General features: G+C 34.0%; 1 protein-coding gene across 1 annotated transcript in view; it reads right to left on the minus strand.

The window, feature by feature from the left end:
• Positions 1–25,794, minus strand: part of PCLO (piccolo presynaptic cytomatrix protein) — a gene marked incomplete at both ends in the record, with an annotated part of 318,827 nt that overhangs the window by 16,095 nt on the left and 276,938 nt on the right. Inside the window, one exon of the mRNA XM_079538014.1 lies at positions 23,268–23,335. Coding sequence (XP_079394140.1) covers positions 23,268–23,335 — 68 coding nt within the window. The remainder of the gene's footprint in view (positions 1–23,267; positions 23,336–25,794) is intronic.

Raw genomic sequence — 25,794 nt, forward strand, 5'->3', positions numbered from 1 at the left:
AGAAAGGAGTGTATCACAGAAAGCTGATGCTGCTGCAGCTACTGCACATTTTATTTTCTGTCAGCTATTTTAAAACAGAAATTACTTTTTTCTTCTGTCTCCTGACACAGTCATGAGACTGCTTTGGGAATAAATGACTCAGAGCCCTTCAGTTAATTGCATCCTATAGTCATGAGTTTATAAAGAATCTCCAAGAGTTAATACTGTTCTTCCGATTTCTGAAATCTCAATTGTAATCTGATATCACAAATTGATGCTGTACTTTAAGAAATTGAAAGGCAACCCTGTCCATTCCAGGGCAGTTGGAACTAAATGATCTTTGATGCCCCTTCTAATATAAGCCGTTCTATGATTTCCCCTTGGATACAGAAACAATTTGTTGTGCATCAGTTTGCTAATAAATAACATTTAACTTACAGCATTATGACTGTTCTTATGTATGGTAATAAGTCAGAAGTCTCATGTGATATATTACTGTTCTTCAGAAGGCTTTTTCTAGTGATGCCGAGTGTGACATCTATCATAGTAACCATGGCCTGGCACTAGTTCAGAGCCTTGTTCTTTATGAACAATACCCTAAGGGAATCATAGAATCACAGAATGGCATAGGTTGCGCAGGGCCCTATCCAACCTGGCCTTGAACATGTTCAGGGAATGGGGCATCCACAGCCTCTCTGGACAACCTGTTCCAGTGCCTCACCACCATCTGAGTAAAAGATTTCCTCCTAACATCTAACCTAAATCTCTCCTCTTATCCTATCACTAACAGACTATGTAAAAAAAAGTCTCTCTCACTCCTGCTTACAAGCTCACCTCAATTACTGCAAGGCTTCAATGAGGTCTCCTTGGAGCCTTCTCTACTCCATCTAAACAAGTCCAGCTCCCACATCCTTTGTTCATAAGAGAGGTGCTCCAGCCTTTTGAGCATCTTCTTGGCCCTCCCATGGACCTACTTCAACAGTTCCATATCCTCTATCCTCCCTGTGCAGAGGGGCCCAGGTCTGGACACAGTACTCCAGATGGGGTCTTACATGGGCCTCACCTCCCTTGCCCTGCTGGCCACCCCTTTTTTCTATGAAAACATCATTTCTTATATAATACAAGTCTCTAAATTATTCTGACCTGACATCATAAGAATTACTAAAAGTAGATTTTGGTACTGTGAAAAACCAAATAAATAAATCCTTAATATTTGTGTTGAATATTAAATGAATGAGGACAGAAAAATGCATAGCATTCAAAGACTCATCAGTAGTACTCTTTAATTTTTGACATTATTCACTGACTCAAACTGTTGTTCAATGAGTTCAAAATGAAAGTAACTAGTCACTGAGAACAAAAGCATAATAATAGAACTAGAAATATATTTAAATATATGAATTCTGAGGTACAGTATAGAATAGCTCAGTAACAGTAATAATGATGGCACTAAACATCATTTCAGCTTATGTCTTCAGAAGCGTACATGCCAACCTTTTCAGTAGGAATTATTGTGGTTAAATCTGAACTTGAAACACTGTAATAAACCTGATTTTGAGAGGACAATGAAAAATTATGTCTCCTTGTTCTTTTCCAAATAATTTATACTAGTCAAATAGTCTGTTATTTTCTTTTTTGTTGTTTTTTTGTTTTGTTTTGTTTTTCTTAAATGAAATTAATATGTCAGTTTCAGTACAAATTCTGATGTGATTTAAAAGAATCAGTTGGGATATTATTGCTGATATTTCTCCAAAGAACACCTCCACAAGTAATAACGAAAAAGAAGTGGATGAAAATTATCATAGAAATATCACACAGAGCTTCAAATCTAGATCATTTTACAACAAATTGATCTAAAACAGAGTATGTCTGTTTTTTTTAGGAGGGATGCAAAAAATTAGTATTAATTTCAATGCCTTTCTCAACTTCCCTAGCAAGTTCCTGATTTCATGCATTGCTATCTGCAAAATGTTAAATTTTTAGCCTTCTGCAGGAAATCTCCGACTCTTTAATTCTATACTTCTCATTGGGAATGTATTTGCAATCTGTCACCCATTCACAATTTAGCATCGGCTTTATTTTTCATCACTTCCCTGCTGCTACTGTAACAGCGATACATAGAAGAAGTTTATTTTACAAGATGCTTTCAGGATGAAATTAATTTGGCCACCTTGGTATTTCTATTGTCGGTTTTCACAAGACCTTGGACTGGCTTCAGTGCTATGGAAACTCATGTATAAGAAAGGATAAACAAAGGACATTAAGGCTTGATCACAGTTTCAAATTGCCTGTGAGTATCTAGAACAACATATAAATTAAATATATTCCAGATCTGGCAAGAAAATCTGTTTTCCAGAGATGCAACTGACTTAAATCTTCCATTTAATCTGACTATTTGTGATACTTCAAACTGAGTATTTTTTCAGAATTCCTGTGTAATTATACAAATGGTCTACACAATATGAATTACTTATGTATCTCTTTTTTGATAGAAATCAATTGTTTAATTCAAGAATAGTAAGTTGTGCAAAATGACATAAAAGACAATCTTCTACCTGAATATTTTACTATTTTTGCAAATCATCATGGAGACTGACAGCTAATGAGAGATTAAAAAAAAAAAAAGGAAAAATAAAAAATGAACTTCCCTTGTATAAATTAGCTCATGCATGTTTTTTAAACTTTCAAATTGATATTTACCTGGTAAGCAGGTAAATCAGTACCTAAAATGAATTTGTCATGTAACATTGGCTTCTGTTTTTTCCCCAAAAAGCAATATCAAGCTGCCTATTTAATTTGGAAGATAATACACCTTCATATTAAAAGACTCTACTAATTTGCATGGGCTTATTGGCTGTAGTGGTAGCCTTAATTATTTCTGCAAGATGATTATCATAGCTAAAGATAGGACTACCAGGCTGCAGAACTTGAAGATTACATTCTGTCCTTGAATTTGTTTCAGTGAAATGCTGCAATTTTCTCCCATTGTAACTATATACACCAGAAATTTCTCTTTGCATGTAGTTTCACAAACAAAACACTGGGAATCCATTGCTAAACTGCAAGGTCTATGAATGCTGTTATATTCCTCACAGCATGGAATCCACAAATTTTCTGTATTGGTAAATCCTCCATACAGGGAAAAGCTTTCCTTTAACAGTTTTATTTTTCCTTTCTTATATTCTTTGGCTACAGGAAGGAATGTAGCCAACTAGACCCATGATTTGGAAGCTACAACATCATACAGAGCTGGGAAACTGAAAAATTCCTCCTGAAATGGCTTGCAAGGCATCTAATTATTCTGTGCAAGGCGAGTAAATCAAGTTACGAACACAAGTTATGAAATGTAGTTCAGGCTAAGCAACACGTACAGCCCTCTGCATAAAATAAATAAAAATAAATAAAATAAACTCAAGGTATTCATCATCCTTTCAGTTAATAATCTTGTAACAGTCATGTTTTCCGTGAAAATAATCAAAACTGTCTGTCTCAGGTCCTTTGTGATACATATTCTCAACTGCTTGAACAAATTGTTTTCCGTAAAAATTTGATTAGTTTCCCTTAGTAACAATAATATCAGCAGTTACTATTAAAACACAAAATTTTTACAAGGATAGTATTGTAATTTTCAGTTTTCAAGTGACTAAGACTGAGACAACATAATACCCGAACCAGAAGCATAAGTAGCCATGTAGCCCTTTTTATTTTTTCATTCTGATCATGTGGGACAGGATATAGAATTCTTAGTCCACCTATGTCTTAGAATGGTCTGTACTGAATACTTACATTCATTATTTGCATAAAATTATAAGCAGGTCTTCTAATCAGAAGGGTCATGCAACTAGAGCCACAGATAGTAATGTAACTAAATATATGTTGTTAATCGCAATGAAATATATACTGGTAGTCCTAATCACTTTTCTAACCTATCTCAAAGAAGCATGAAGACACAACATAATAGCAACTTTCAAGCTCCATGCTGAATTTCATTCCTTTATCCATGTGACACGTAAGCTATAGCAAAGGACCACATTTTTCAATAAAAATATTCAATACATAAAGTCTGCTGCAAGTTCAGCAGTGTGCTTTCTCATTTTGGAAACTCTTTGATATGTTTTGAAAAGAGGGACTTATAATGACAGAATTAAATACTTTACTGTTAAAGACAAAATCTGGAGCCATTGCAAGGAGCTAGTCACTGAGTCTCCCTTTCTGCTTTACCTATAAAACATCATCCTACTTCTCAAACAAAGAACAATGGAGGAAATTTAGTCATTTTATTTTATACTATTTAGTAAAGAGACTTTTTTAAAAAGCCTGTCATTAGATACACCAAGTCTTCCTGCATATAGGGTAGGGAAAGGAAAACATTTGCTACCTGTTTGCAATTTCAGAATATGCTACCTGTTTGCAATTTCAGCAGAGAACTGTAAGAAGTACTGTATAGTTACCTGGACAAATTTGGCTAACACAATTATTATCAAAAATGCTATGGAGTGTTTAATAAAAAGCTTCTGCAGATCATTTCTTTAAACTCTTCCTGGTGATATCTCAAAGGAAATAATACTCCCTTTGGCACCAGTCTAACTGCAGAGAACATCTTTGCCTGTAACTAATCACTGATTCTTACTCATCTTAAAACAGAATAAATTGGCACCAGTGCTGAAAAAACTCTATTCACAGTCCTGCTTATTTGTTTTCATACAGTTTCCCTACCATTAACTCCTTATTTAGTCACAGATGTTTGTACAGTTGCCTAGTGAACTAGTTAGCAAAATGTATCCTACTAACTGCATCACTCCCAGCGTCCCACAGACTATTGATTTGGATTACTCACATAAACCAACTCAGGACACTTTTTGTACCACCATGACGTATGAAATGAGGTTGAGGGAACAGCACTGTTGGCATATGACAGTGTGTTTTATGAAAGAAGTATAGACTCATAAAATAATTGAGAGAGGAAATGGCTAGAATAATAGTAATTCACCTGGAAGGGACCTAAAAAGATTATCAAGTCCAACTACATTTTCATGCCTAAACATAAGTTAAAGTATATTGTTAAGAATATTATCCAAATATCTCTTGAACGCTGACAGGCTTGGGACAACAACAGCCTCTCCAGGAATCCTGTTCCAGTGTTTGACCTCCTTTGTGGGAAATAAATTTTTCCTAGTAACCAGTCTGAATACCCTCTGGCATGCATTCTATCCTTGGTCATTAAGGAGAAGAGACCAGCACCTCACTCTCTGCTTCCCCTGCTCAGGAAGCTGTAGAAAGCAACGAGGTCACCTCTTCATCTTTTCCAGACTAGGCAACCCAAGCGTCCTCAGTGTCTTCTCACAGGACATGCCTTACAGCCCTGTTACCAGCATTCTTGTCCTTCTCTGGATGTATTCTTGTCCTTCTCTGGATGTATTCAAGCACTTAACATCCTTTTTATATTTGTGGAACCTAGAATTACATGCAGTGCTCAAGATGGGGCTGCACCAGTGCTCAATATAGAGGCAGAACAATTGAAGTCTCCTATCCAACCTCTCATTTAGAGTAGAGTTAAGTTCCAGATTACATCAGCTTGCTCAGATCTTGTCTGAGTTGTGATAATTTCCAAGAGAGTCCTCACACCATCACTAAGCAACCCTACCCAGTTCTTTAACTACGCTCATGCTGATTTACTTTCCATTTTGTTTATATTCTGTTCAATTCTCCCTTCAGCTTATGAGTAGTTTTTTTTTGTTGTTGTTTTTGTTTTTTTTTCGCTGTGGAGCTCTGAGTCTGCCTCCATCTTTTCTGCAGGCTTCCATCAGGTGTTTAGAAATAACTCATTTTCTGATGTTTAAATAAATCCTCAGCCTCTCTTCAGTGACACTTGCTCCGGCCATTAAACACTGTGCTGACATTATGTTGGAAGCTCCTCAATATACCTTGAGGCCCCAAACTGAACATATTTGTCTGATGTGGTCTCACAAGTACTTGAAGACAACAATCCATTTCTACAACATGGTTATATAAAAATTGTTTGGCACTTTTCAGAGGTGACCAGGTTTGCTTCTGCCTAAAGTACGTGTAATTTTATAAAATTTGACTGGTTCCTGCATCAGTTTTCTCTCTTCTTCCCATTTTTGTCTCACTTCCTCTGACAGCTCCCAGAGTTCTTCCTCTTCCACCTTAGAAATTGTTGAATCCAACTCTATGGGAGTTGTCCTTGTGTTTTTTCAATTAACAGTTAACTAAGTGGATGTTTGAGACAGGAATTTGTTTGAACTGTTTAGGATATTTCTGTGTTTGTACCAAATCATAATTCTAAAATTATTTAAAATACTATGGTACACATTCAAGACAGAGATTATTGTCTGGTTATATAGACCATTGCCTAGTTGTGACAAGTACATCTTGGGTCTTGGATAAAAGAAGGATAAGCTTACTAACTGTGATTGCATTTTAATTTGATTATTTGTTTTTTCCATTTGTTTAATTTCGATTTTCATTTGTTTGTTTGTTTGTTTGTTTCCAACTGTGTTTGTTGTTTTTGTAGTGAGGTCAATAGGAATAGAACTGCCATCTCCAATGAGGTACTGAACTCAGATAGAAGCATATATGGTGTCTTTAGGTAGCTCAGAGCTTCTTATGAGGTTTGCCTTAGGTCAGCAGGGAGGCTGTTATCTGCTAGTGTGTTTTAAGGTTGAGCTTCCTCTAGCAAATACAAGGCACCAACTCTTCTGAGAGACAAAACCAATTAAGAGGCAATCAGTATCTCCAGGTACACTGTGAATCTTGAAAGTAATTTCCCTTCTTTCTAATGAGCTTTGTGTCAATCACTGAATCTGTGGAACTATTCTGCAGCTTTCTATACCATCTCAATGGTGCCTATTTTTATTCCTCCCCATGAGATTTGAAGTTTAAGGAGAAGTTTATTGTAGGGCTTCCCTCAGGAAGTAGCAAGAATGAAACATATTTCATGACTAAATTGATTGCTAATTCTGGCAGAATTCCTGGTTCCTTTCAGAGGAATAAACAATCAAACAAACAAATAAATTAACATATTTGCAACACGGAATTTGGAGAACTAAAAGTATTAGTTATATAAATGCAATGGAAACAGAATTAGTATTTTTAACATATTCTTCAGATGTGCTAAATTGTTCCTTAATTTGGACTTGTGATCTGCTTTGACTTTCATATACAAGGAAATAAAACCTGATCTTTGTTATCATGTAACATCTGTTATTTTAAGATGGTTATTTTGAATATGTCTGAGAGCTGACCCCAAATTTCTCCTACATACAGTTTTCACTTCCTAATTTGAGCCTTTTCTAATAAAAAGCAAATTGAAACTATCTCGTGCTTCTTGTTAGTTCAAGATAATTATGGAACTTAACACTTCAGATTATAATTACACTTGCTGTTGAGAACAGCAGCCATCTCAAAACAGCAGATCAAATCAAATTAGCTTTTTTTTTTCAAATAAAGTTAAATATGTTTAAAATTTACTTCTTGATGCATATAGAATAACATCTTACGGTAAATGTTATTTAATGTCTGTTGGAGATAGACCCTGCTGATAAGATTCATTTGTCTGAATGTTGATGTATGTATGTGAGCCAGATGTCTAGGCTCCCTTTAAACCACAAGAAAAGCAAATAAAATGTGGTTTGTTTTATTTGCAAATATATCTTTAAAACAGGACAGATGAATTGTACCTTCAAAATGGTTCTTTCTTTCCAATGATTGCAAAAGCTTTGCCTAAGTGGCTGATCATCTCATAAATCCCATGACAAATTTCCTCGTTGCATTATCTAGTTCAGAGGTCCCAGCTGTAGAAAGATACTAGATTAGATGGTTTGGTATATCAGACAAAAGTCTAGGTTTTTAATTAGAGAATTGATACAGAAATTGAATGAGTACGAGGCTGAAATAAAACCTTTATAATTCAGAGAAATTCCTAGACTACTTAAAGGATCAGACCAGAAATGTTCTTATCCTATTTTTCAAATTCAAAAGAAGTTGCCAATGAAATCAGTAACATTTAAATTACTGCAAGAAGACTAGTAAAGCAATAGAAAACATGAAAAGTCAATTGCAAAGCTGAGTGAGGTTAATGAAATCCATTGCTTTTCTAAGTGAGATTTAGTTTGATACACAGGGCTCACGTCATTGAAGATTTTTCCTATTCATTTCAATCTCAGTGGTCTTTATTTTTCAGATTATGAAAGCTCATGAAACAAAAGTGATATTTCAAATAATGAAGACTCCTGCAGAAGGAGATGAAACAACTGATCTACAACTGGGTGTTTTCTCTAAACATACAGGATGATTACTAAATCATACTATGCATATATACAAGCACACATTTATGTATATACATGTGTGTGTAAATGTGATTCATTTCACTTATATATGTTCATGCATATGCATATGTGCATATGTATACTGGCATTCATACATATGCATTTGTATGAACATGTTTAGATTTGTATAGACACATGCATATAAATCATTAAAATTTTCCTAATCCTAGGAATCTGTATGTATGAAATCTACTTTGACTCAGCACAGTGTTAGCTTGTTGGATTAATCCATACTGAATCTTCAGACACAAAGTTATATGATAATATATACACTGGAATATATATATCACTGGAATGGACTGCCCAGGGAGGTGATGGAATCACCGACCCTGGGGGTGTTCAAGGAAAGACTGGATGTTGCGTTGAGGGACATGGTTTAGTAGGAGCTATTGGGAATAGGTGAACGGTTGGACTGGGTGATCTTTTAGGTCTTTTCCAACCTTAGTGATTCTATGATTCTATGATTCTATGATCATCGCTATCTGCACTGATTTCAAATTGCTGACTTCACTTCTGCTCCTGACATGCACTATTAAACAAATTTTCCACTTCAAACGGTTTATAAACCTTACCTTCCACTTCAGTCTATCCACTTTTTTACAAAACCCACCGATATTAGTACTGAAACCAACCAGAGGGGCAAAATCTTATGGGGTATGGATATTTCTCAAAGAAAAGGTGGGTGATTTGAATCCCAACAAGACTGTGTAGCAAAGGATTAGTTTCCCAAATTCCAAAAATCTTCACAGTAATTGAAAGTTTCTCACCATGTCATCCTTCTTATTCTTATCTGAATCTAACACAATTTCAATGACTTTTATGGATAAATTCTGAACTAAACTGTTACAGGATTTAAATCTAGCCCACTATATCTATTTGACTGTGTATATCACCCTATATATGTCATGATTTCATACACATCTCTCATATTTTGCATTGTTGTGATGTTTGCTATATAAAGCAATGAAACATGCATACATCAGTATAGCAAACTAGGATGAGAACAAACTACAGGGGAAAATTAAATGGAAAGAATTATGAAGATGTTGTTAGAATTCCTTTTTTTTTTTTTAATATTCTTCTCAAAAAGATTTGAGAGATTGTTTGTCAGAGATTTTCCACTAGTGCAGTGTGACAGAAGGAAGTGAAATGTTCATCACTGTTCACCTTTTTCTCATTTTTATTGCAGTGTGGCAGCTGACATATTTATCTCCTTTATTTCATGAGACCCCTTTATATGGGCATGAAGAGGATTTCTCAGTACACAGATCACAGGATGACAGAGGTATGTATGTTTTTATATGTGTGTATAGATTTTATATCTGTAGAATTATTACTGATAGAAAATTGGGTTCTCAAGTGATTTAAGTGGCAAAGTCCTTAGGTTTATACTTTGGTGTTTCCTTAATTATCTGTTATCTTATCAACACTAGCATATAAACTGGTGCAACAGGAAAAGATCAGTGGTCCAAAGTAGTAAGTTTAGTGGCACCTACATCTATATTGCATATGGTAGGGAGCTTTTCTTTGAAACTGGATTGACTCTGGTCCCTGATACAAATTTCCTTTTCTTCACGTGTTCCAGTTTTGTCCAAAAGTCTCACCACTGGTTATGATTATGACATATTCAGAGACAGGAGCACATAATATGCTTGCCTGGAGCAGATTTTCCAGTTAAGTTTCTCTCAGAGAATCTTATTTGGATGTGCCAAAACTATTCTGAAAAGAAAATCAACTCAGTGTCAGACAAGGTAAAATTGAAGAATTTATTTCAAAGCTGTGTCACTGCTCTGAATCAAAACAATTATGCAGATGAATCCTGCATAACATATGAACATAACAATGTCAGAAAAACTATTTTCAGGAGTAAAGTGGGGAAGTTCCTGCTTTTAGGTCATGGTCAGGGCTGCATTTCAGAGTGGGGCTATGCTCAGTTTGCTTGGTGGGGGGTTGCAGTGATTCCTGATATTTTTTTCACTTTTGCTTGGAGATTTTTCACTCTGTGTTTTCACCGTGTCTTTTAAGTAAACTCCGAAGGCTTTTAGCATGCCTACAAGCAGGTTAAACTAAATGCAAAATAGACTGGAAAGTTAAGGATTTTGACCAATACATAGAAGTTAACAGTAGTTTTTGTGGGTACACAAGATTGATTGTCTACCAATGATTCAGACATACTGAATTGATACTGAACACAGGCTCAAGTGAAATGGAAATGAATGAAGAATCTGTGACAGACTTACATTTATTTGTCTACAGATGGATATCTACAGTGCTTCTAGGAAGAGTACAGGACATACACAGTACCTCTAAGAAAATATCCAGAAGGACAGCATATTCATTCCCTCCTTCAAATCTCATTTTGGATAGAGGCCAATAACACTTATGTAATGCATGCTGCAGCTATATGATATTGCAAATGAGTTAAATGCCATTCAAAATTGAAAATGAATTTTGAAATAGAAAAAAATAATAGTTAAGAAGGCCAGATGGTCACATTGTACATTACATACATCTGTCAGATATGAGCGTTCTCTTTGGATACTAACTCCACTGTCCTACCAAAATGTTGCACAAAATTTTGAGTTAAGTGTATAAAGTAACTGAGTATCATCAGAAATGTATTTATACAAGACTCTCCAATCAGTATTCTTCAGGCAGTTGAGAGTATATTGCAACCTTTATGTTGTAATGGGAGACTACATATAGGAGTCAGGTTATTCATTCAGATGTCTCACTGAGAAGCCAAAGAAGAAGGGTATCATTTCTATGTACCTCTACTTAATTTTTCATTATTTATTTAAATTAAAAATCTAAACTTCATCAAACTGTATAATGTTTTGGGAAAAAAAAGACATCTGATCTGAGAAATTTATTAGTGTTGACCTTTACTGGGATTATTCAAGTGAGAACAATTATGCAGTTAAATTCACAAAATGCCTCCAAAAAGGCACTTTTTACTTACTTTATAATCTTAGTTTCCCTAATAAGAATTTTCTTCTCATAATTATAGCAGGAGCCAGGGAATAATTATTGATTTTGTTGTAAGCTTTAAATGTGCCCCATTTTCCAGTTGATCCCAGAAAGGGAAGGAAAGGAGATATGTGTTTGGGTTTTTCATTCTATCACATTGGCAAGCCAAGACTCTTCAAGTCTCATTATATTTTTATAATTTTGTGAATACAGAGTAGCCCCTTATTCAGTGGAACAACACCTAAATGAGGTGTTGACAAGGACTGATGAGGAAAGGCTCATGCACTCTGTTTCCCGAACTCTGTCTCCAATTTGATGTGAAAGCTTTCTGTGTGCACAAATGAATAAACATTAGAAATGCCAGGTTTCATGTTCAAAAGTACAATGGGTTTAAAAACTACCAGTAACCCTATATAGTTTCTTAATTGTAATAATACGCAGTATAATTATTCAGCAAGTTAGGAAATTTTTCTTCATGGGAGCATTTGAAGAGAAAGTAAATTGTATGAAATAGGATACTAAGTCTGGATATTGTGTAGTCTTTACTTTTTCAAATATGGGAAATTGTGTGAAATGTACCTTTATATAAAGACAGTTTCTTTGCATATTGACATAAAGCAGGAACAAAACCCCACAGCCTTAAGACCAGTGTACATACAAAGAGTTAAAGCGTATGTGCCATTCAAGGGTGAAATCTTCCCATATCTCTTTTACCTGTCATGAAAAAATGGACCCTTAAAATGATCGTGTTAGTCAGAAGGGCTTAATATGGTGAAGATTTTGAATAATTGCATTCATGTCACTGAGAATCCAGTACCTTTCATGAACATAGCAGAGTATTGTTCCTAAAAAGCTAAACAGTCACTCAGGCACAACCAAGGAGAATAAATGCTATAGATACTAGATGAGCAGCAGAAGGAATCAGAAAGAATCCATAGCAGTATGACTCAGTAGGCATTGATGGAAGTTACATATGTGTCTTTTTCTAGTAAATCACACAAACTGACTAATTATTGTAGCCATATGTTACCAGAAAATATGTAAAATTCTAGGCACTATGACAATGTAAAACATGAAATATGATGGCAGATGTACAAACTGGGTGTTTAACTCAGGAGATCTACAGAAATTTTCAGTTTTTTCAAGGCATTGGAAGGCATTTTCAAGTCATGCTACGTTATCACATCCCAATCAGTGAGATTGCAAAGCCAAAGAGGTAGTCAAAATATAAAAAAAAACTTAAAAAATAATAAAGATATTTCATTCTATTATATAATAAATAAATTATATATATATAATAATGAAATTATATTTCATTGAATTGTATAAATGGGCAGGATGCTCAAAACTTTCTGAAACAGCAACTTTACTAGAGCACAAAGTACTTTAGCTTCTGAATCCTTGTAAACAAACAGTAAAGTGCAACGTACTCTGGAAACACAGCCATCACTTTCTACCATGACGTTCATCATTCTTCTGTTTGTTTCATTCTCTCCCACTCATAGGCACAGTGGTACCAGAGGAAATAATACACAAAAGGAAAGAGTACTCTATAACATCTTAAAGGAGTTTCAAATACCTACACAGGACAAACTGTTAGGAGTTCTTTATCAGAAATATGAACCTAGAGATTTTTTAGAATGGCAAAATCATTATTCACTTGTTTTTAAAACTATAAGTCTCTAAGTCTTCCTTGAAACTATAAGTCTCTAAGCCTACTGACATGGGATTAAATAATGAATCATTATGGTAAGCATATGCATCTATATACGAAATAGGGACAGAGCATAATGTTGTAATTATAGCTATGACACCAGATTCTTTACCACGAGAATCAGAAGAATCTAGTAAGTTTAATCACAGAAAAGATTCATATTAATTCCAACACATTGATTTTCAAAACTTCTGTCTTGAAGCATAATTTGCAGCCTAATAATTCTGTCTAAATACTAAATTAAATAACAATTAAATTTTAATTTTAGCCTGCCTTGTGATCGCACCTGAAAATGCTCTAGCCATTTGTACTCCAAGATAACTGTTTGAATGTCAGCCTAAAAAAGGCTTTGTATTATAAGAACAAATGGGGGAAAAAAGATATTTTGAATACCAACATAATTATATAATTTATGTGTTTGTTATAAATTAACTAATGAAAGAAATCAAGAATTAATAATCTTCTAAATCATATACATGAAATGCAATACCATCTATTTTTAAATATTACATACATTAAATAGCTACAAAGAATTGTTAATTATAGGAGTAGGTTATGATATATTTTAGGTAGATTCAATAAAAGTGGTGCTCTGTTAGAGAACTGTCCACTAGAAGCAATTGTACCATCTACAAGAACTCTTACAAACATATATTTATAAGGAGTGCTTGCTAAAATATGCTGTGTTTGTGAGAGGAAAAGCTTGAATTTTTGAATTTGCTCTCTATCATAGAGTATTAATTTCAGCAAGCAAGACAGTCCTAGAAAAAGAAAAACTAAAGGAAAAAAAACATGTAAAGGACTGTTAAGTTCTACAACAGACTGTCAAATTAAAGTCTCAGTCACAGCTAAGATTTTTGGTGCAGGTTAATAGAAGTCTCTTAGGAATAATATTATATTTTGAAGCAATGGATAATTTTTTGATATTCCCTCAACCTCAATCCTTATTTGCTTTTTGGTGCTCAAAGTTACCTCTATTAACTTTTGTATTAAATTTAAATTGTATTAAATTTTGTATTTGTAGTAAAATGTGTCTGTAGCTATCCAGTTTGCTCTGTTTTGTTTAGCTTTGTTTTCAGAAATAATACCACATACCTGTATCAAAGTTTTGATGGTATTGCTAGCAGTATTATTCTTAAGTGCAAACCCTCTTACCCTCTTTCCCTACTGTCCCTCAAAGGAATAACCAGAAAAGCCTCTTGAAAGTCCGATGGAGCAGTGCTTTAGTGAAGATGCATTTAAAAGCTGTACCAAGAAAAGCCATTAATAACATTAGGCAAGAAAATTATCTTTCAAAATACTTATTGACTCACTATTTCAAAAGGTTGTGTTTTAGTGTTGAGTTGAAATCCATTTGCTTTCAGGTTTTTCTGTTTTTCCTTTAGCTTGTTTGTTTTAATATTTGATTATTTTCTACAGAATTCGTGGGACTTTTTAAATGAAAGCTTTTAAAAAATGAGCCACAGTAAAATTTTCTTGACAAATGATTTAATGACTAGTACCCATCCAGTCCCAGTTCATAAATGAGTGGCACAGGCAGCCTGGCTAGCCACTAGTTAATCACAGTAGGGCTCCCTGGATTATTTACTTCTCTTTTAATGACACTTTATAGCAACAATTTGGCAACTGGATTGTTTGGATCAATTATACACAATTGGATCATTATATAAAGTAATGTTGTTTGTCACATGAGTACAAGAATGTACTTGCTTCATTTTCCTCTGCGTTTTTATCTCTGGCTGCAGTCTTTCTTCTTATTTAAATTCTTCCTGCTTCTTTTCAGGGAAATCGGTTGGATTATCCTGGCAAGTACCTCAGGAAGACAACGCTAATTACTCCAATTGTTACTGGAGAGCCAGATGGGCAAAGTAGACTACTGGGCCAATCAGTAATTTCTGAAAAAAATGTTTCCCAGAATTTAGGAAGCTAATCATTCTTAGGTTTATAATGCTGTTGTTCTTTATCTTGAATCAATTTTTCAAATTAGTGTCATTTTTAGGTATAAACAATATGGCTATTCCAAGTTTGAGGAAGCATGTATGAAATGTTACAGATAGCTTAAAACAGAAAAAGAAAAAAAAAGATTACTGACAACTTATTCCAGCTTCATCCACTGCTTAAAGATCCTGTATGACAGAAAGAATATCTTTCCACTTTTTAAAAGTAAAGGCACTGCAGTATGAGGAAATTGACACTTGATAGGCTAGCTGCAAATGCGTTCATTACTTATTTTCTATTCATTTTTGTTCCTGTTTTTCACTCCATATTGAAGCAGTCGTTCACATAAGAAATCACCATCACTGCTGTTTTCTGCTTTAAGTTTTGGTGGCACTGATTAATCTTAAGCTGTCAAGAATACTAGAGAGTAGACCTTTGCTAGAAGCTGATGGCCAAAAGAACAGCTGTGATTCTATTAATGACAATATAAATGTCAGATTGAACAGTATCCTTTTTATTTATAGACAGTAGATGAATTTGGCAATAAGTTATTGTTTCATTTAGCTCTCTTTCTAGGAAAGGATCACATTTTACCACCTCTATTTGGAATAAAAGATATTTTATTTTAGGAACAATTGAAGAATCACAGAATTTTTTGAGTTAGAAGGGACCTTTAAAGGTCACCTTGTCCAACTACCCTGCAATGAACATTGTTATCTGCAGTTAGATCAGGTTGCCCAGAGCTTCATCCAGGCTGACTTTGAATGTGCCTAGGGATGGGGCATCTATCACCTCTCTGGGCATCCTATTTTAGTGCATCACATCCCTTAAAAAAATTTTATTCGTATATCCAGCCTAAATCTTCCCTGTTTTAATTTGAAACCATTTCCCCCTGTCCTATTACCACGAACTTTCCTAAAGAGTCTGTTACTTTCTTTCTTATAGTCCCCCTTTAGATACTGAAAGGCTGCTCTCAGCTCCTCACAGCCTTCTATTCTCCAGGCTGAACAGACCCAGCTCTCAGCCTGTCCTTGTAGGGAAAGTGTTCCATCTCTTGGATCATTTTTGTGGCCCTCCTCCGGATGTGATCCAACAGATCAATGCCCCTCCTGTACTGAGGACTCCCCATCTGGATGCAGTACCCCAGGTGAAGTCTCACCCACACAGAGTAGAGGGGCAGGATTGATTGCCTTGTCTACAATTACCTTGACTACATGTAAGTCAGCATGGTAAAATATGCCCATAAGCTCAGAGTTTATTATTGCTATTATGTCTTAGAAAAGAGATGATCAAAGTTTTATTTCTCTTTAAAGAAGACAGAGGGTGTTCAGAGTGTCGATATGTACTACTGGATGTGGGCTCAAAAACAAGCAGTCTTGTTTACACTTTACTTTTTACACTTGTTACACTTCAGTTTGGCTGATTTTCTCTTTAAATCTATGGCTCAATATCCGTTACAATCAAGTCAAAAGTCACGTACATATTGAATACAAGCCTCTATTGATTCAAGAAAAATATTTTAAAATCCAGCATATTTTAGTACATATTATAACTGATGGTTCGACACTACTGAGATATTTCAGTTACTGGGAAGGCAGCAAAAAAAAACAAAGATCATATCATATATGAGCAGGAACACAATAGATGGTGCAATTTTTAGTTTTGAGATAGTAGACTAAAATGTCCTTGAAAATTATTGGATAGAGCCTTTTTCAAAATGGAGCTATTACAAAACACCATGAGTTCTCTGCTGTTATGGAAGAAACTGTTTCTATCTTGGTTATTCAGTGCCGATAATTTACCATTAGCCTATTGTGAATCAGGTATGATGTGATAAAAGATAGGAATTTTCTCACCAGAAATAGAGTTCAGTTTAACTAAGTTTAAGAAAAGTAAATACACTGTATGATTTGTAGGTTAATTGGAGCTATTCAGAATGTATCTATTTATTCATTCACTTCATAAACCTTAACATAAATGGATTTTGAAAATATAATAACACTTCAAATTTTCTGGTTAATAACAGTTTTCAGACTCTTAATACCTGGTATTATAGATACAAAATTCTGATGTAGCTCCACTGAATGAAGCACAATAGAAAGGTATGAAAAACAAAAAGAAAGGGGATCTTTCCCGCCACACTTGGACTGTATCTGTTCAGGACAAAAACTGGGTAAGGAATGTGAGACATGAGGGCCTGAAGCTGCTGAATAGTCAAAGGTACAGAAGAAACCGCTGCCAAAGAATAAATGTGTTTCCCCTAAAAAAGAAAAATAACCATAAAAAAGAAAAATAACCATGCCTGAATGTGCAGATGTATCCAGACAATCATTTGTAGAGGAAAGGTGCATTTTCAGTTCCTATGTTGAACTGCCCAATAATCACTGTCATGTCTTTGACCGATAGTAGCAATACAAGCTCTGTCTAATCTGCCTTCTTTATTCTTTTTGCAGGTTGTACCTCTTCCCCATAGCTAACACGATGGAAGAAGTAAGTTATTATAATCTTTCTATGTACTGACTAAGAAAAATCAATAAATGTGGTTGGTTTATTAACTAGAAAAAAAAAAAATTGTTAGTGACTAGCAAAGAATATCCTTTATACCAAAGGACCTGAATATGTAATACGTGTAGTATTTAGAGTCATTATATGGTCGATGAAGAGTTTTAAATATCTGAATTGGCAAATTATGGCATGTAAAGTAGATTCTAATGCACCTTGTAGCTCTGGCATGAAGTGGTGTTTCACAATTCAACATAAAAAATGAAGATGAAGTCCCAAACTATAGAGTCTGAGAGCTATTTTATGACTTTATTTTTTGCATTTTCATTCCTAAATTACAGTGCTTCTCTATTAAATATCAAAGAATTTATCTCAAACATGTAAAACAAGTGACTGGATGTGTTATCATCTCGTTTCCTCTATACACCTCTGTGGGGCAAGAGTCTATAAACGTAATGCATCCCTTTGTTTCTTTCTTCTTCCTTTCATTCTTTTTTTTTCTTGTGAGGGACAGATAGCTAAATACTTTTTTTCCTGTCACTCTTTTTATATGACCTAAAAAAGGGTTATATTTCTCAATAGTTACCTTCTAACAGATACAAAGATGTAAATCAGACTGGATTATGAAAGAATGAAAGTTACATAATTTCTACATTTAATATGATCTCTATCCTACACTACTTCCTAGTCTCAGTGTTTTCATACAAAGCCACTATTACTTGTACAAATGCAATAACAGCCAACCTAATTTTAATCCATTAAGAAATCTGATATTAATTATAGCCTACATCATGAATATTAAGTATGATATTATATTCTGATTCACAGTCCTATTTTTTTTCTGTGAAATGATACAAATAAGTGCAAGAAAAATTTTTCATCTTCACTGAAATATATTTTCAAACTATGAAACTAAAACATCAACGTAGAGATTTGTAAATAGGCAAGAACTTAAAAATCTCAGTGACTGTATTGTGATTAGCCCTTAATAAATTATTATATTTTTCTTTTCTTTCCCTCTTATTTATATTCTTCTGGTTGAAGTTCTGGAATTATGACCTTTTCTCTTTGAACATACTCAGAAGGACTGATACTATAGTTTTGATATTGCAACCATTGGAATTAAAAATAATAATAAAATAGAATGCTAAATTTTTAAAGTGTGGAGACACACAAATTGATTTAATCAACTTCTGAAAATCTTATTCTCTTCTTAATTATATGACACTGAGTCCTTTTGCTCATTCAGAATTACTCTAGCCTAACTAAACAGTAAGTAAAGGAAAAATGATTTTATACATTTCTGAGTTTTAATTCCTTTTAAGAAGGTGTCAATAGTTAGTTGAGCCTGTGCTGTCAGTTTATTTCATGGGATTGCATGTTGAGAACAGGAAAATCATGACACATGCCTTGTTTTACTCAAGGGCTAATACACATATTACTCCTGGGAATTCCTTCATGAGAAAGGATAATACAGTTTGCAAGGTCAGTTTCTCAATTTGCTGCATGTATTCCGGACAGGTAGGATGCATTCCTATTCATCAGGACAAATCCAAAGGTGTAACAGAATGATGTCCTTCCTCCTATTTTAAGGTTTGATTTATATTTCAAGCTTTTTTTTTTTCTTTTTTCTTTTTTTTTTTCTTCCGAGAAATAAAGGTTAGACTCAATTGATGAAATTGTTGAGATTATTTAATCCTTGTGTCTTAGTTTATTATCCAGACTGATGAACCACACAGCTCAAAAATTAAAGAAAATAAAAAGTTCTGTTTTTAGGTTAGACTAATCTGACTATGTGAAATAGAAAGCATGGAACCGTAATTTTTTTCTGTCAAAGCATGATGTTATCACCAAACTATTTTTTGTCAGTAACTAGAGAAAATACAAAAAAAAAAAGAGAGAGAAAAAAAAAAAGAAAAAAAGGAAAAACACTGTGAGTGTTCATGTATGGTTATGTAAACCATGAGTGCTTATCACTAGCATATTATCTTCCAGAAGTTCAGTAACTAAATATTTACTGTTAAAAACATTTATTGTTTTGAGATGTTACAAATCTATTCCTTATACTTGAATCTGGAAATAGGTCTACAAAACCTTTACTAGAATATTCTGGAGTTTTCTGACCAAGCTGACACTCAAAGAACCAGTGGAAATGCCAGAAAGTGAGCCTTTGGTCCATGGCAGAACTGCATAGAGAAGTGCTTGGAATTCAGTACACATACTGGATGGAAATTTAAAGAAAAAGTGAACAACTGCACTCTGTTGGAATGCATGGGTGAGGAGTCACTCAGTTCCTATAAGAAATTTGCTATTTTGTGTCTGGAAGTCTGTAAGCAAGGCCAAGCACAGACTATGACAAGCTTTGCAAGTATTTGTTGACTCCAACTATGGAATGAGTGAAGGCATGTCATGCTTACTGATGTTTCTTATAACGCATTTTGTATTTTCTAAAAGAACATTCATTTCATATGGACCTATGAAATGCCAAAAGTTTATCTTAAATGTGCACAGCATATTCAAAATGAGAAATTTCAATATTTACTTATAACAAACTATTTCATTTAAAATGCTATTTATATCTATACAACTCTTTCCTATTAGAAATAATTGCAGCTACAATTATCTTGTAGATAACCAGTTCTGAAATTCAAGAAAATAATTTCCTGCATATTTCTTAATTTGAAAAACAGTTGGTAGGTGGAAAATACCATGTATGATCTGTTGGCTGAGTAGATAGGGTACATAAACCAATCATGATCTAACACTGAATCAATATATTAATCATGTGTTTTTAATTGTTTCTTTCAATCCTTACAGGGAAAACATCTGTTATTTTGTCTGTAATGGCTGTAATATTCCAGAGACATTTCATAAGCAAACTTTAAACAAAAGATATTGCACTTTCCGAAATGAATAAAGAAATTGGTTTGCATAAGTCAATGAAGATCACAATATGCATCATAAGATTTACTGAAATTTAAGATTAACTTTCTCATCTGCTCAAGGCAGAATGTCAAGTATAAGATAGCATGCAACAATGCATATCATAAAAATAACTAACACAGTGTCGAAGAACAAAACTCTGAATTATTTTATATTCTTAACTAGTATGAAAATACAGAAAATGACAAGATGATATGTATAGAGAAACGAAGATTATCATAGCAATACTCACAGTTATTTATATTGACCATTTGGTTGTTTCAGCAAAGTAAGTAGTACTGTTTACTGATATTTGCTTACTTGGTACATTTTCATATCACAAAAGCCATTCCCAACAAAACAGTAACACATTTCTCAAGTCAGTAAACAACTACAAAAAGCAGCTTTATTTTTTCCCTGATTATTCCACTAGCGTACATTCCAATGTTGTACACTTTGAGCTGAACATGAACTCTGTTGCCACAGTACTGATCCAGCTGCCTAAAAGCCAGTTTTCATTGCCATTTGAGAGTCCTAACTTGCCTTCCCTCCTGCTGCTTGTCTTAAACATCTTGGTTGTGTAAGTTCCCTGACGTATTTCTAAGCCTGTGTGAATGGCTTGCGTGACTAAAATATTTCAAATATCATTAGATGTGCATGTTTAAGGAATTACATTCATTCAACACAATATTAAAGAAAGTAATATATATGATACTTTTCACATCCAGTTAGAGCATTTCAAAATATAAAAATAGTACTAGAATTATAAGTTTTTAACTATAATGCTAAATTCTTATCTGCAATGAGAAAATAAATCAATTCTCATTGCCATGAGAGCCTCTGTTCAATAAAAAGTGGGAATAAATATTTAATTCTAGTTAATTGTGGAACTCATCTGGTCCGTAACACAGATTCTGTATACTACAGAAAAGATATCATCTGACCTTTAAGACTTTAAGTTTTTCATTAACTTTTTGTTCATTTATGAAAATAATACCGCAATATTTCTATAATATTGAAATTCTTTCGGTTAATATAGAATTAATCTAAATTCTGAATGACATCCCCCAAATATAATTGTATTTACACATTGAAACAGAAATGCTTTCCAGCCTTTGGCTTGTTTTATCATTTGAAATTGATCTGTCCCCACTCTGTCAACTGGAAGTCAGACACCAAAAACTTGGCTGCCCCCCACCTTCTCTCAATGAGGAGAAACAGTGCTTAGTGAGGACCACTCTTGTTTTTCTTATTTTAGATTTTTAATTGAAGTAACTGAATTAGAGTCTTAATTTTAATGGAACCAGGCTGCATCATAAGTGAAAACTGGGAATCAAAGCTCTTGAGCTATTTGCAGACTTTGAAGATGAGCAGAAGTATGCCTTTGGGGAAAAAATTTTGGGTGACCGAATCTTAAATACGCATCCTTTGAAATTTTGAAAAGAGTTGGGTATTTATATCTTCTTTTGGAGTGATGCAAACATTATATTAAAACATTTTGTGTTTGTATTTGCTAAAGTTTATGATCAAAAACATGAACTAAGGGGCAATTTATGCTGAACAAAATGTTGAAAAACTATTTCTTTACATATATCTTTTTGTATTAAACGCACCATAACAAAGTAAAAATGGAAAATTCCTGATTTCCCATTTTCTTCCCACCTCCTCTCTTTTCAAAGTAGTTTCTTTTTAAAATATTTATAACAACCGTTGCATAAATTGAAGTTTGATAAGCAGCAAAATTTGGATTTAATAACGTATTTGCATGATAGGTAATGTATTTAAATTAAGGATTTAACAAACTGCATATACACAGTTCAGGATTCTTGCTTTGAAAAAGAGAGTTTTACCCTTCAAATTCTAGTTTAACTTCTTCAAATTTGTGCGAAACTAGATTATTTTTACCTCAAATATAGCAACAACAATTATTATTCCATGTAAAGAGATTGCAGAAACCTGATAAATAATGATTTTTTCAAGGCTAAACTTAAAGTGACTTCAATTGTGTATATAAATTTCAATTTATCAATTAATTAAAACCCAAGGTAGTGCTGAAATTCATTCAAATGATAAAAATATTATTTTAATAACAAAATGAGGGTCACAATAATTAGTTTTTATATTTGAGGTCAACAGAAGCATATACTTGAAAGAAAATACCTTACAGGTAAAGGGAAATGGAATTTTCCTAACATATCCTTCAATACAAAACACTGACTCTTAATTTTCATGCAATTGTCCATTATTATACACAATGATCACATTGCACATGTATCTTTTAACAGCCATCCTGTCAGGCTCTTTCCATCTCCAATATTACAATGGCTCCTTCTTTGGTAGAACCACATTCATACAAAAAAAAAAAAACCAAAAACATTCACTCTGGATTTCCCAATCAGATAAGTTTTAATATGATTTAAGTGCAATGGTCAAACTTGATGTTCAGCTAACATTTTTATTTAATGTTAATGTTTTATTTAGTCAACAAAATTAATTTCTTCATGAAGTATTGTGAAATCCTATAAAAATAGAGCCTGACAGCCACTGGATGTTTTCTATAATTTAATGGGTATTGAGTCAGCTCCATACTTCAAATTTTTTTATTCCAATACTATTAAAAGCAATGAACATTGAAAAACAAATATTATTCATTGCAATCTGTTTAATTAACTTTAAGGAAACAGGTAAAACAAGCTTCTCATTTAAACTGAAGACTTATTACATTGGTGCTATGTGCAAAGGGCCTTTAGAATAAATGAAAGAGAGAACCTTAATCTATGATACAAAGAGAGCATAAGCTAATCTTTCATCACATAATCATTAAGAGAAATTGTCATATCAGTTTTATAAATAGAAGGGAATACCACTGTAGCGTTGTTTGTATTTCTTTTTACCTTCTGCATCAGTTAATCCCACTCCCGACTGCTTTATTGGTTCTTGTCCATTCTGGCTCATCTTCCCTCTGTTAAAAAAAGAATATGGTCATATCTGTCAACAAGACCATGAAGAGATCAGATCTAAGCAAATGGTATACCTAAGCCAAAGAATCTTGTCTCAGCACAAGAACTTTATTGAAAAGAAATGAAATAAATGTGTATATATACATATATATATACACAGTATAGAAAATTCAAGGAAATAAACAGGACAGAAGCTTTTTTTTCTATTGCTATTTAAACAGATCAGAACACTTTTTTCTTGTTGTTTTTATTTTGGAGACAACTGCAATCACATCTTACTATGCCTGTGCATTCCTGAAGAACGGAGCAACCAGAGGCTGTTTGCAACCTGCCTTCCATCAGTCTGGGGTTCTGCAAGCAGTCTGCATAACTCTTCACCTCACTTTATACTGTTATGTTGAATGGTGAAATATGGAAGTAGTTGCTATTTGTTCTACAATATCATTACTGCAAAGGTAGATTTTGTTTCTGGTAAGTATTTTCTTCCAGTGACAGATTTTACAGTGCAGTTTAGATTCATCACAGGAGACAAGATATGAGACTTTATCTAAAAGCAAGGTGAGTGGAATAAAGCATGTTCTGGTGGACCCTGGGTGTAGAAAGAATCTAACGTGGATGTGAGTCTAGTTGTCTGTTTTCAGTTTATGAATGTTAGGTTAAAAAGTTTTATTTCCTTTTTTTAATCTTTAAACATACTTGTTGTAAGTTCTAAGGCATGGCATTCATCACCATCAAAAACACATCTGCTCCTGTGAGTTATGTTCATATTTACAAAGTATAGTATGTGCATGATAAAAGAATTATTAGACCCTACATATTGTTAGTTGATTTTACATTTGCATCCTAAATTAATATTATTTTACACACATTCACAGAATCATAGAATGGACTGGTTTGGAAGGGACCTCAAAGAACATCTAGTTCTAACCCCTGCCATGGCCTAGTTGCTATCAAGTAGATCAGAGATGCCCAAGGCCCCTCCAACCTGGTCTTGAACAGCTTCAGGGATGGGCATCCACTGCTTATCCACTTCAGGCTGCAAGAGCACACTGCTGGCTCATGTCCAGCTTTTTGTCCCCCCAGACCCCTAAGTCATTCTTCACAGGACTGTTTTCACAGAGATCTCCCAGTATCTGAGATTGCCCCAACCTAAGTGCAACATCCTGAACTTGGTCTCGTTGAACTGCATTAGGTTTGTGTGGGCCATAATACACAGGTGGTTACACAGTACAAAGGCATAGTTGTTGTCATAGATGGAAATGTATTTTTCAAGGATATTAAAAATGAACAATAAGAGATTTTTATAAATTATTTCCTAAAGCTACAAAATGTATTCATCTATGTATAACTGTATAAAATGATTAATTTCTCTTGATATTTGAACCAATGTTTAGTTCTGGCAAGTATTAAAATAAGTTAATTCATCAAACAATTCCCATGGTGTTACTAATTAAATTATTATTTTTTAAATTTCGTTACTAATCATTCTGACTAAAGTAAAAAGTCAGCTGTCAACACTTTTCTATTGGTAGATCAGAAATTCATTCTAAACAGAGAAATCAGCAAAGATGTTTTCATATGCCAAGACTTCTTAAATCATTCTGATCACTTCATACTTCAAATTGTGATCAGCGGTCTCATGGGTATACTGAACATCCATGTACAGGATCAGAGTCCCTGAAGTATTATCAAGTCTGTGTGAACATAACACTGACTAGAAATGGGCCACTGAAATGATCAGAGGGCTGGAGCACCTTTCCTATGAAGAAAGGTTGGGGGAACTGGGTTTGTTTAGCTGGAGAAGAGAAGGTTCTGAAGAGACCTCATTGTGGCCTTAAAGTACTTGAAGGGAGTGTATAAAATGGAGGGGAAATAACCATTTATGAGGGTGGATAGTAAAATGAGACGGGGGAGGTTTAGGTTAGATATTAGGAGGAATTTTTTCACACAGAGGGTAGTGATGCATTGGAACAGGTTGCCTAAGGAGGTTGTGGATGCCCCATCCCTGGAGGCATTCAAGGCCAGGCTGGATGTGGCTTTGGGCAGCCTGGTCTGGCGGTTGGCGGCCCTGAACATAGCAGGGAGGTTGAAACTAGATGAGCATTGTGGTCCTTTTCAACCCAGGCCGTTTATGATTCTATGATTCATTGATTCTATGATTCTATGAATTTCAGTCATGTATATAATCAGACATATAATTATTTTTATCCAAACCTGAAAATGTGAACAGATATGTGTTTTAAAACATTCTCTCTCAATATGATTCTAAGATGGTAACCATTAATTTTGTCATTCATTTTCATTAATTACTGTGTAAAGCCCTTAAAACTAACAAAAAAAAAAAAAAATTGCTGTCTGTGTAAGTGTTTGACATAAGTTTTAGAGATTCAAAATCTGCACATCACAATTTAAGAGCACAATAAGAATATGATGCAGTCCATACAGCAAAAAAAATAGGACT

Source organism: Tetrao urogallus (assembly GCF_951394365.1).
Source record: "Tetrao urogallus genome assembly, chromosome: 1".
NCBI classification, from domain to species: domain Eukaryota; kingdom Metazoa; phylum Chordata; class Aves; order Galliformes; family Phasianidae; genus Tetrao; species Tetrao urogallus.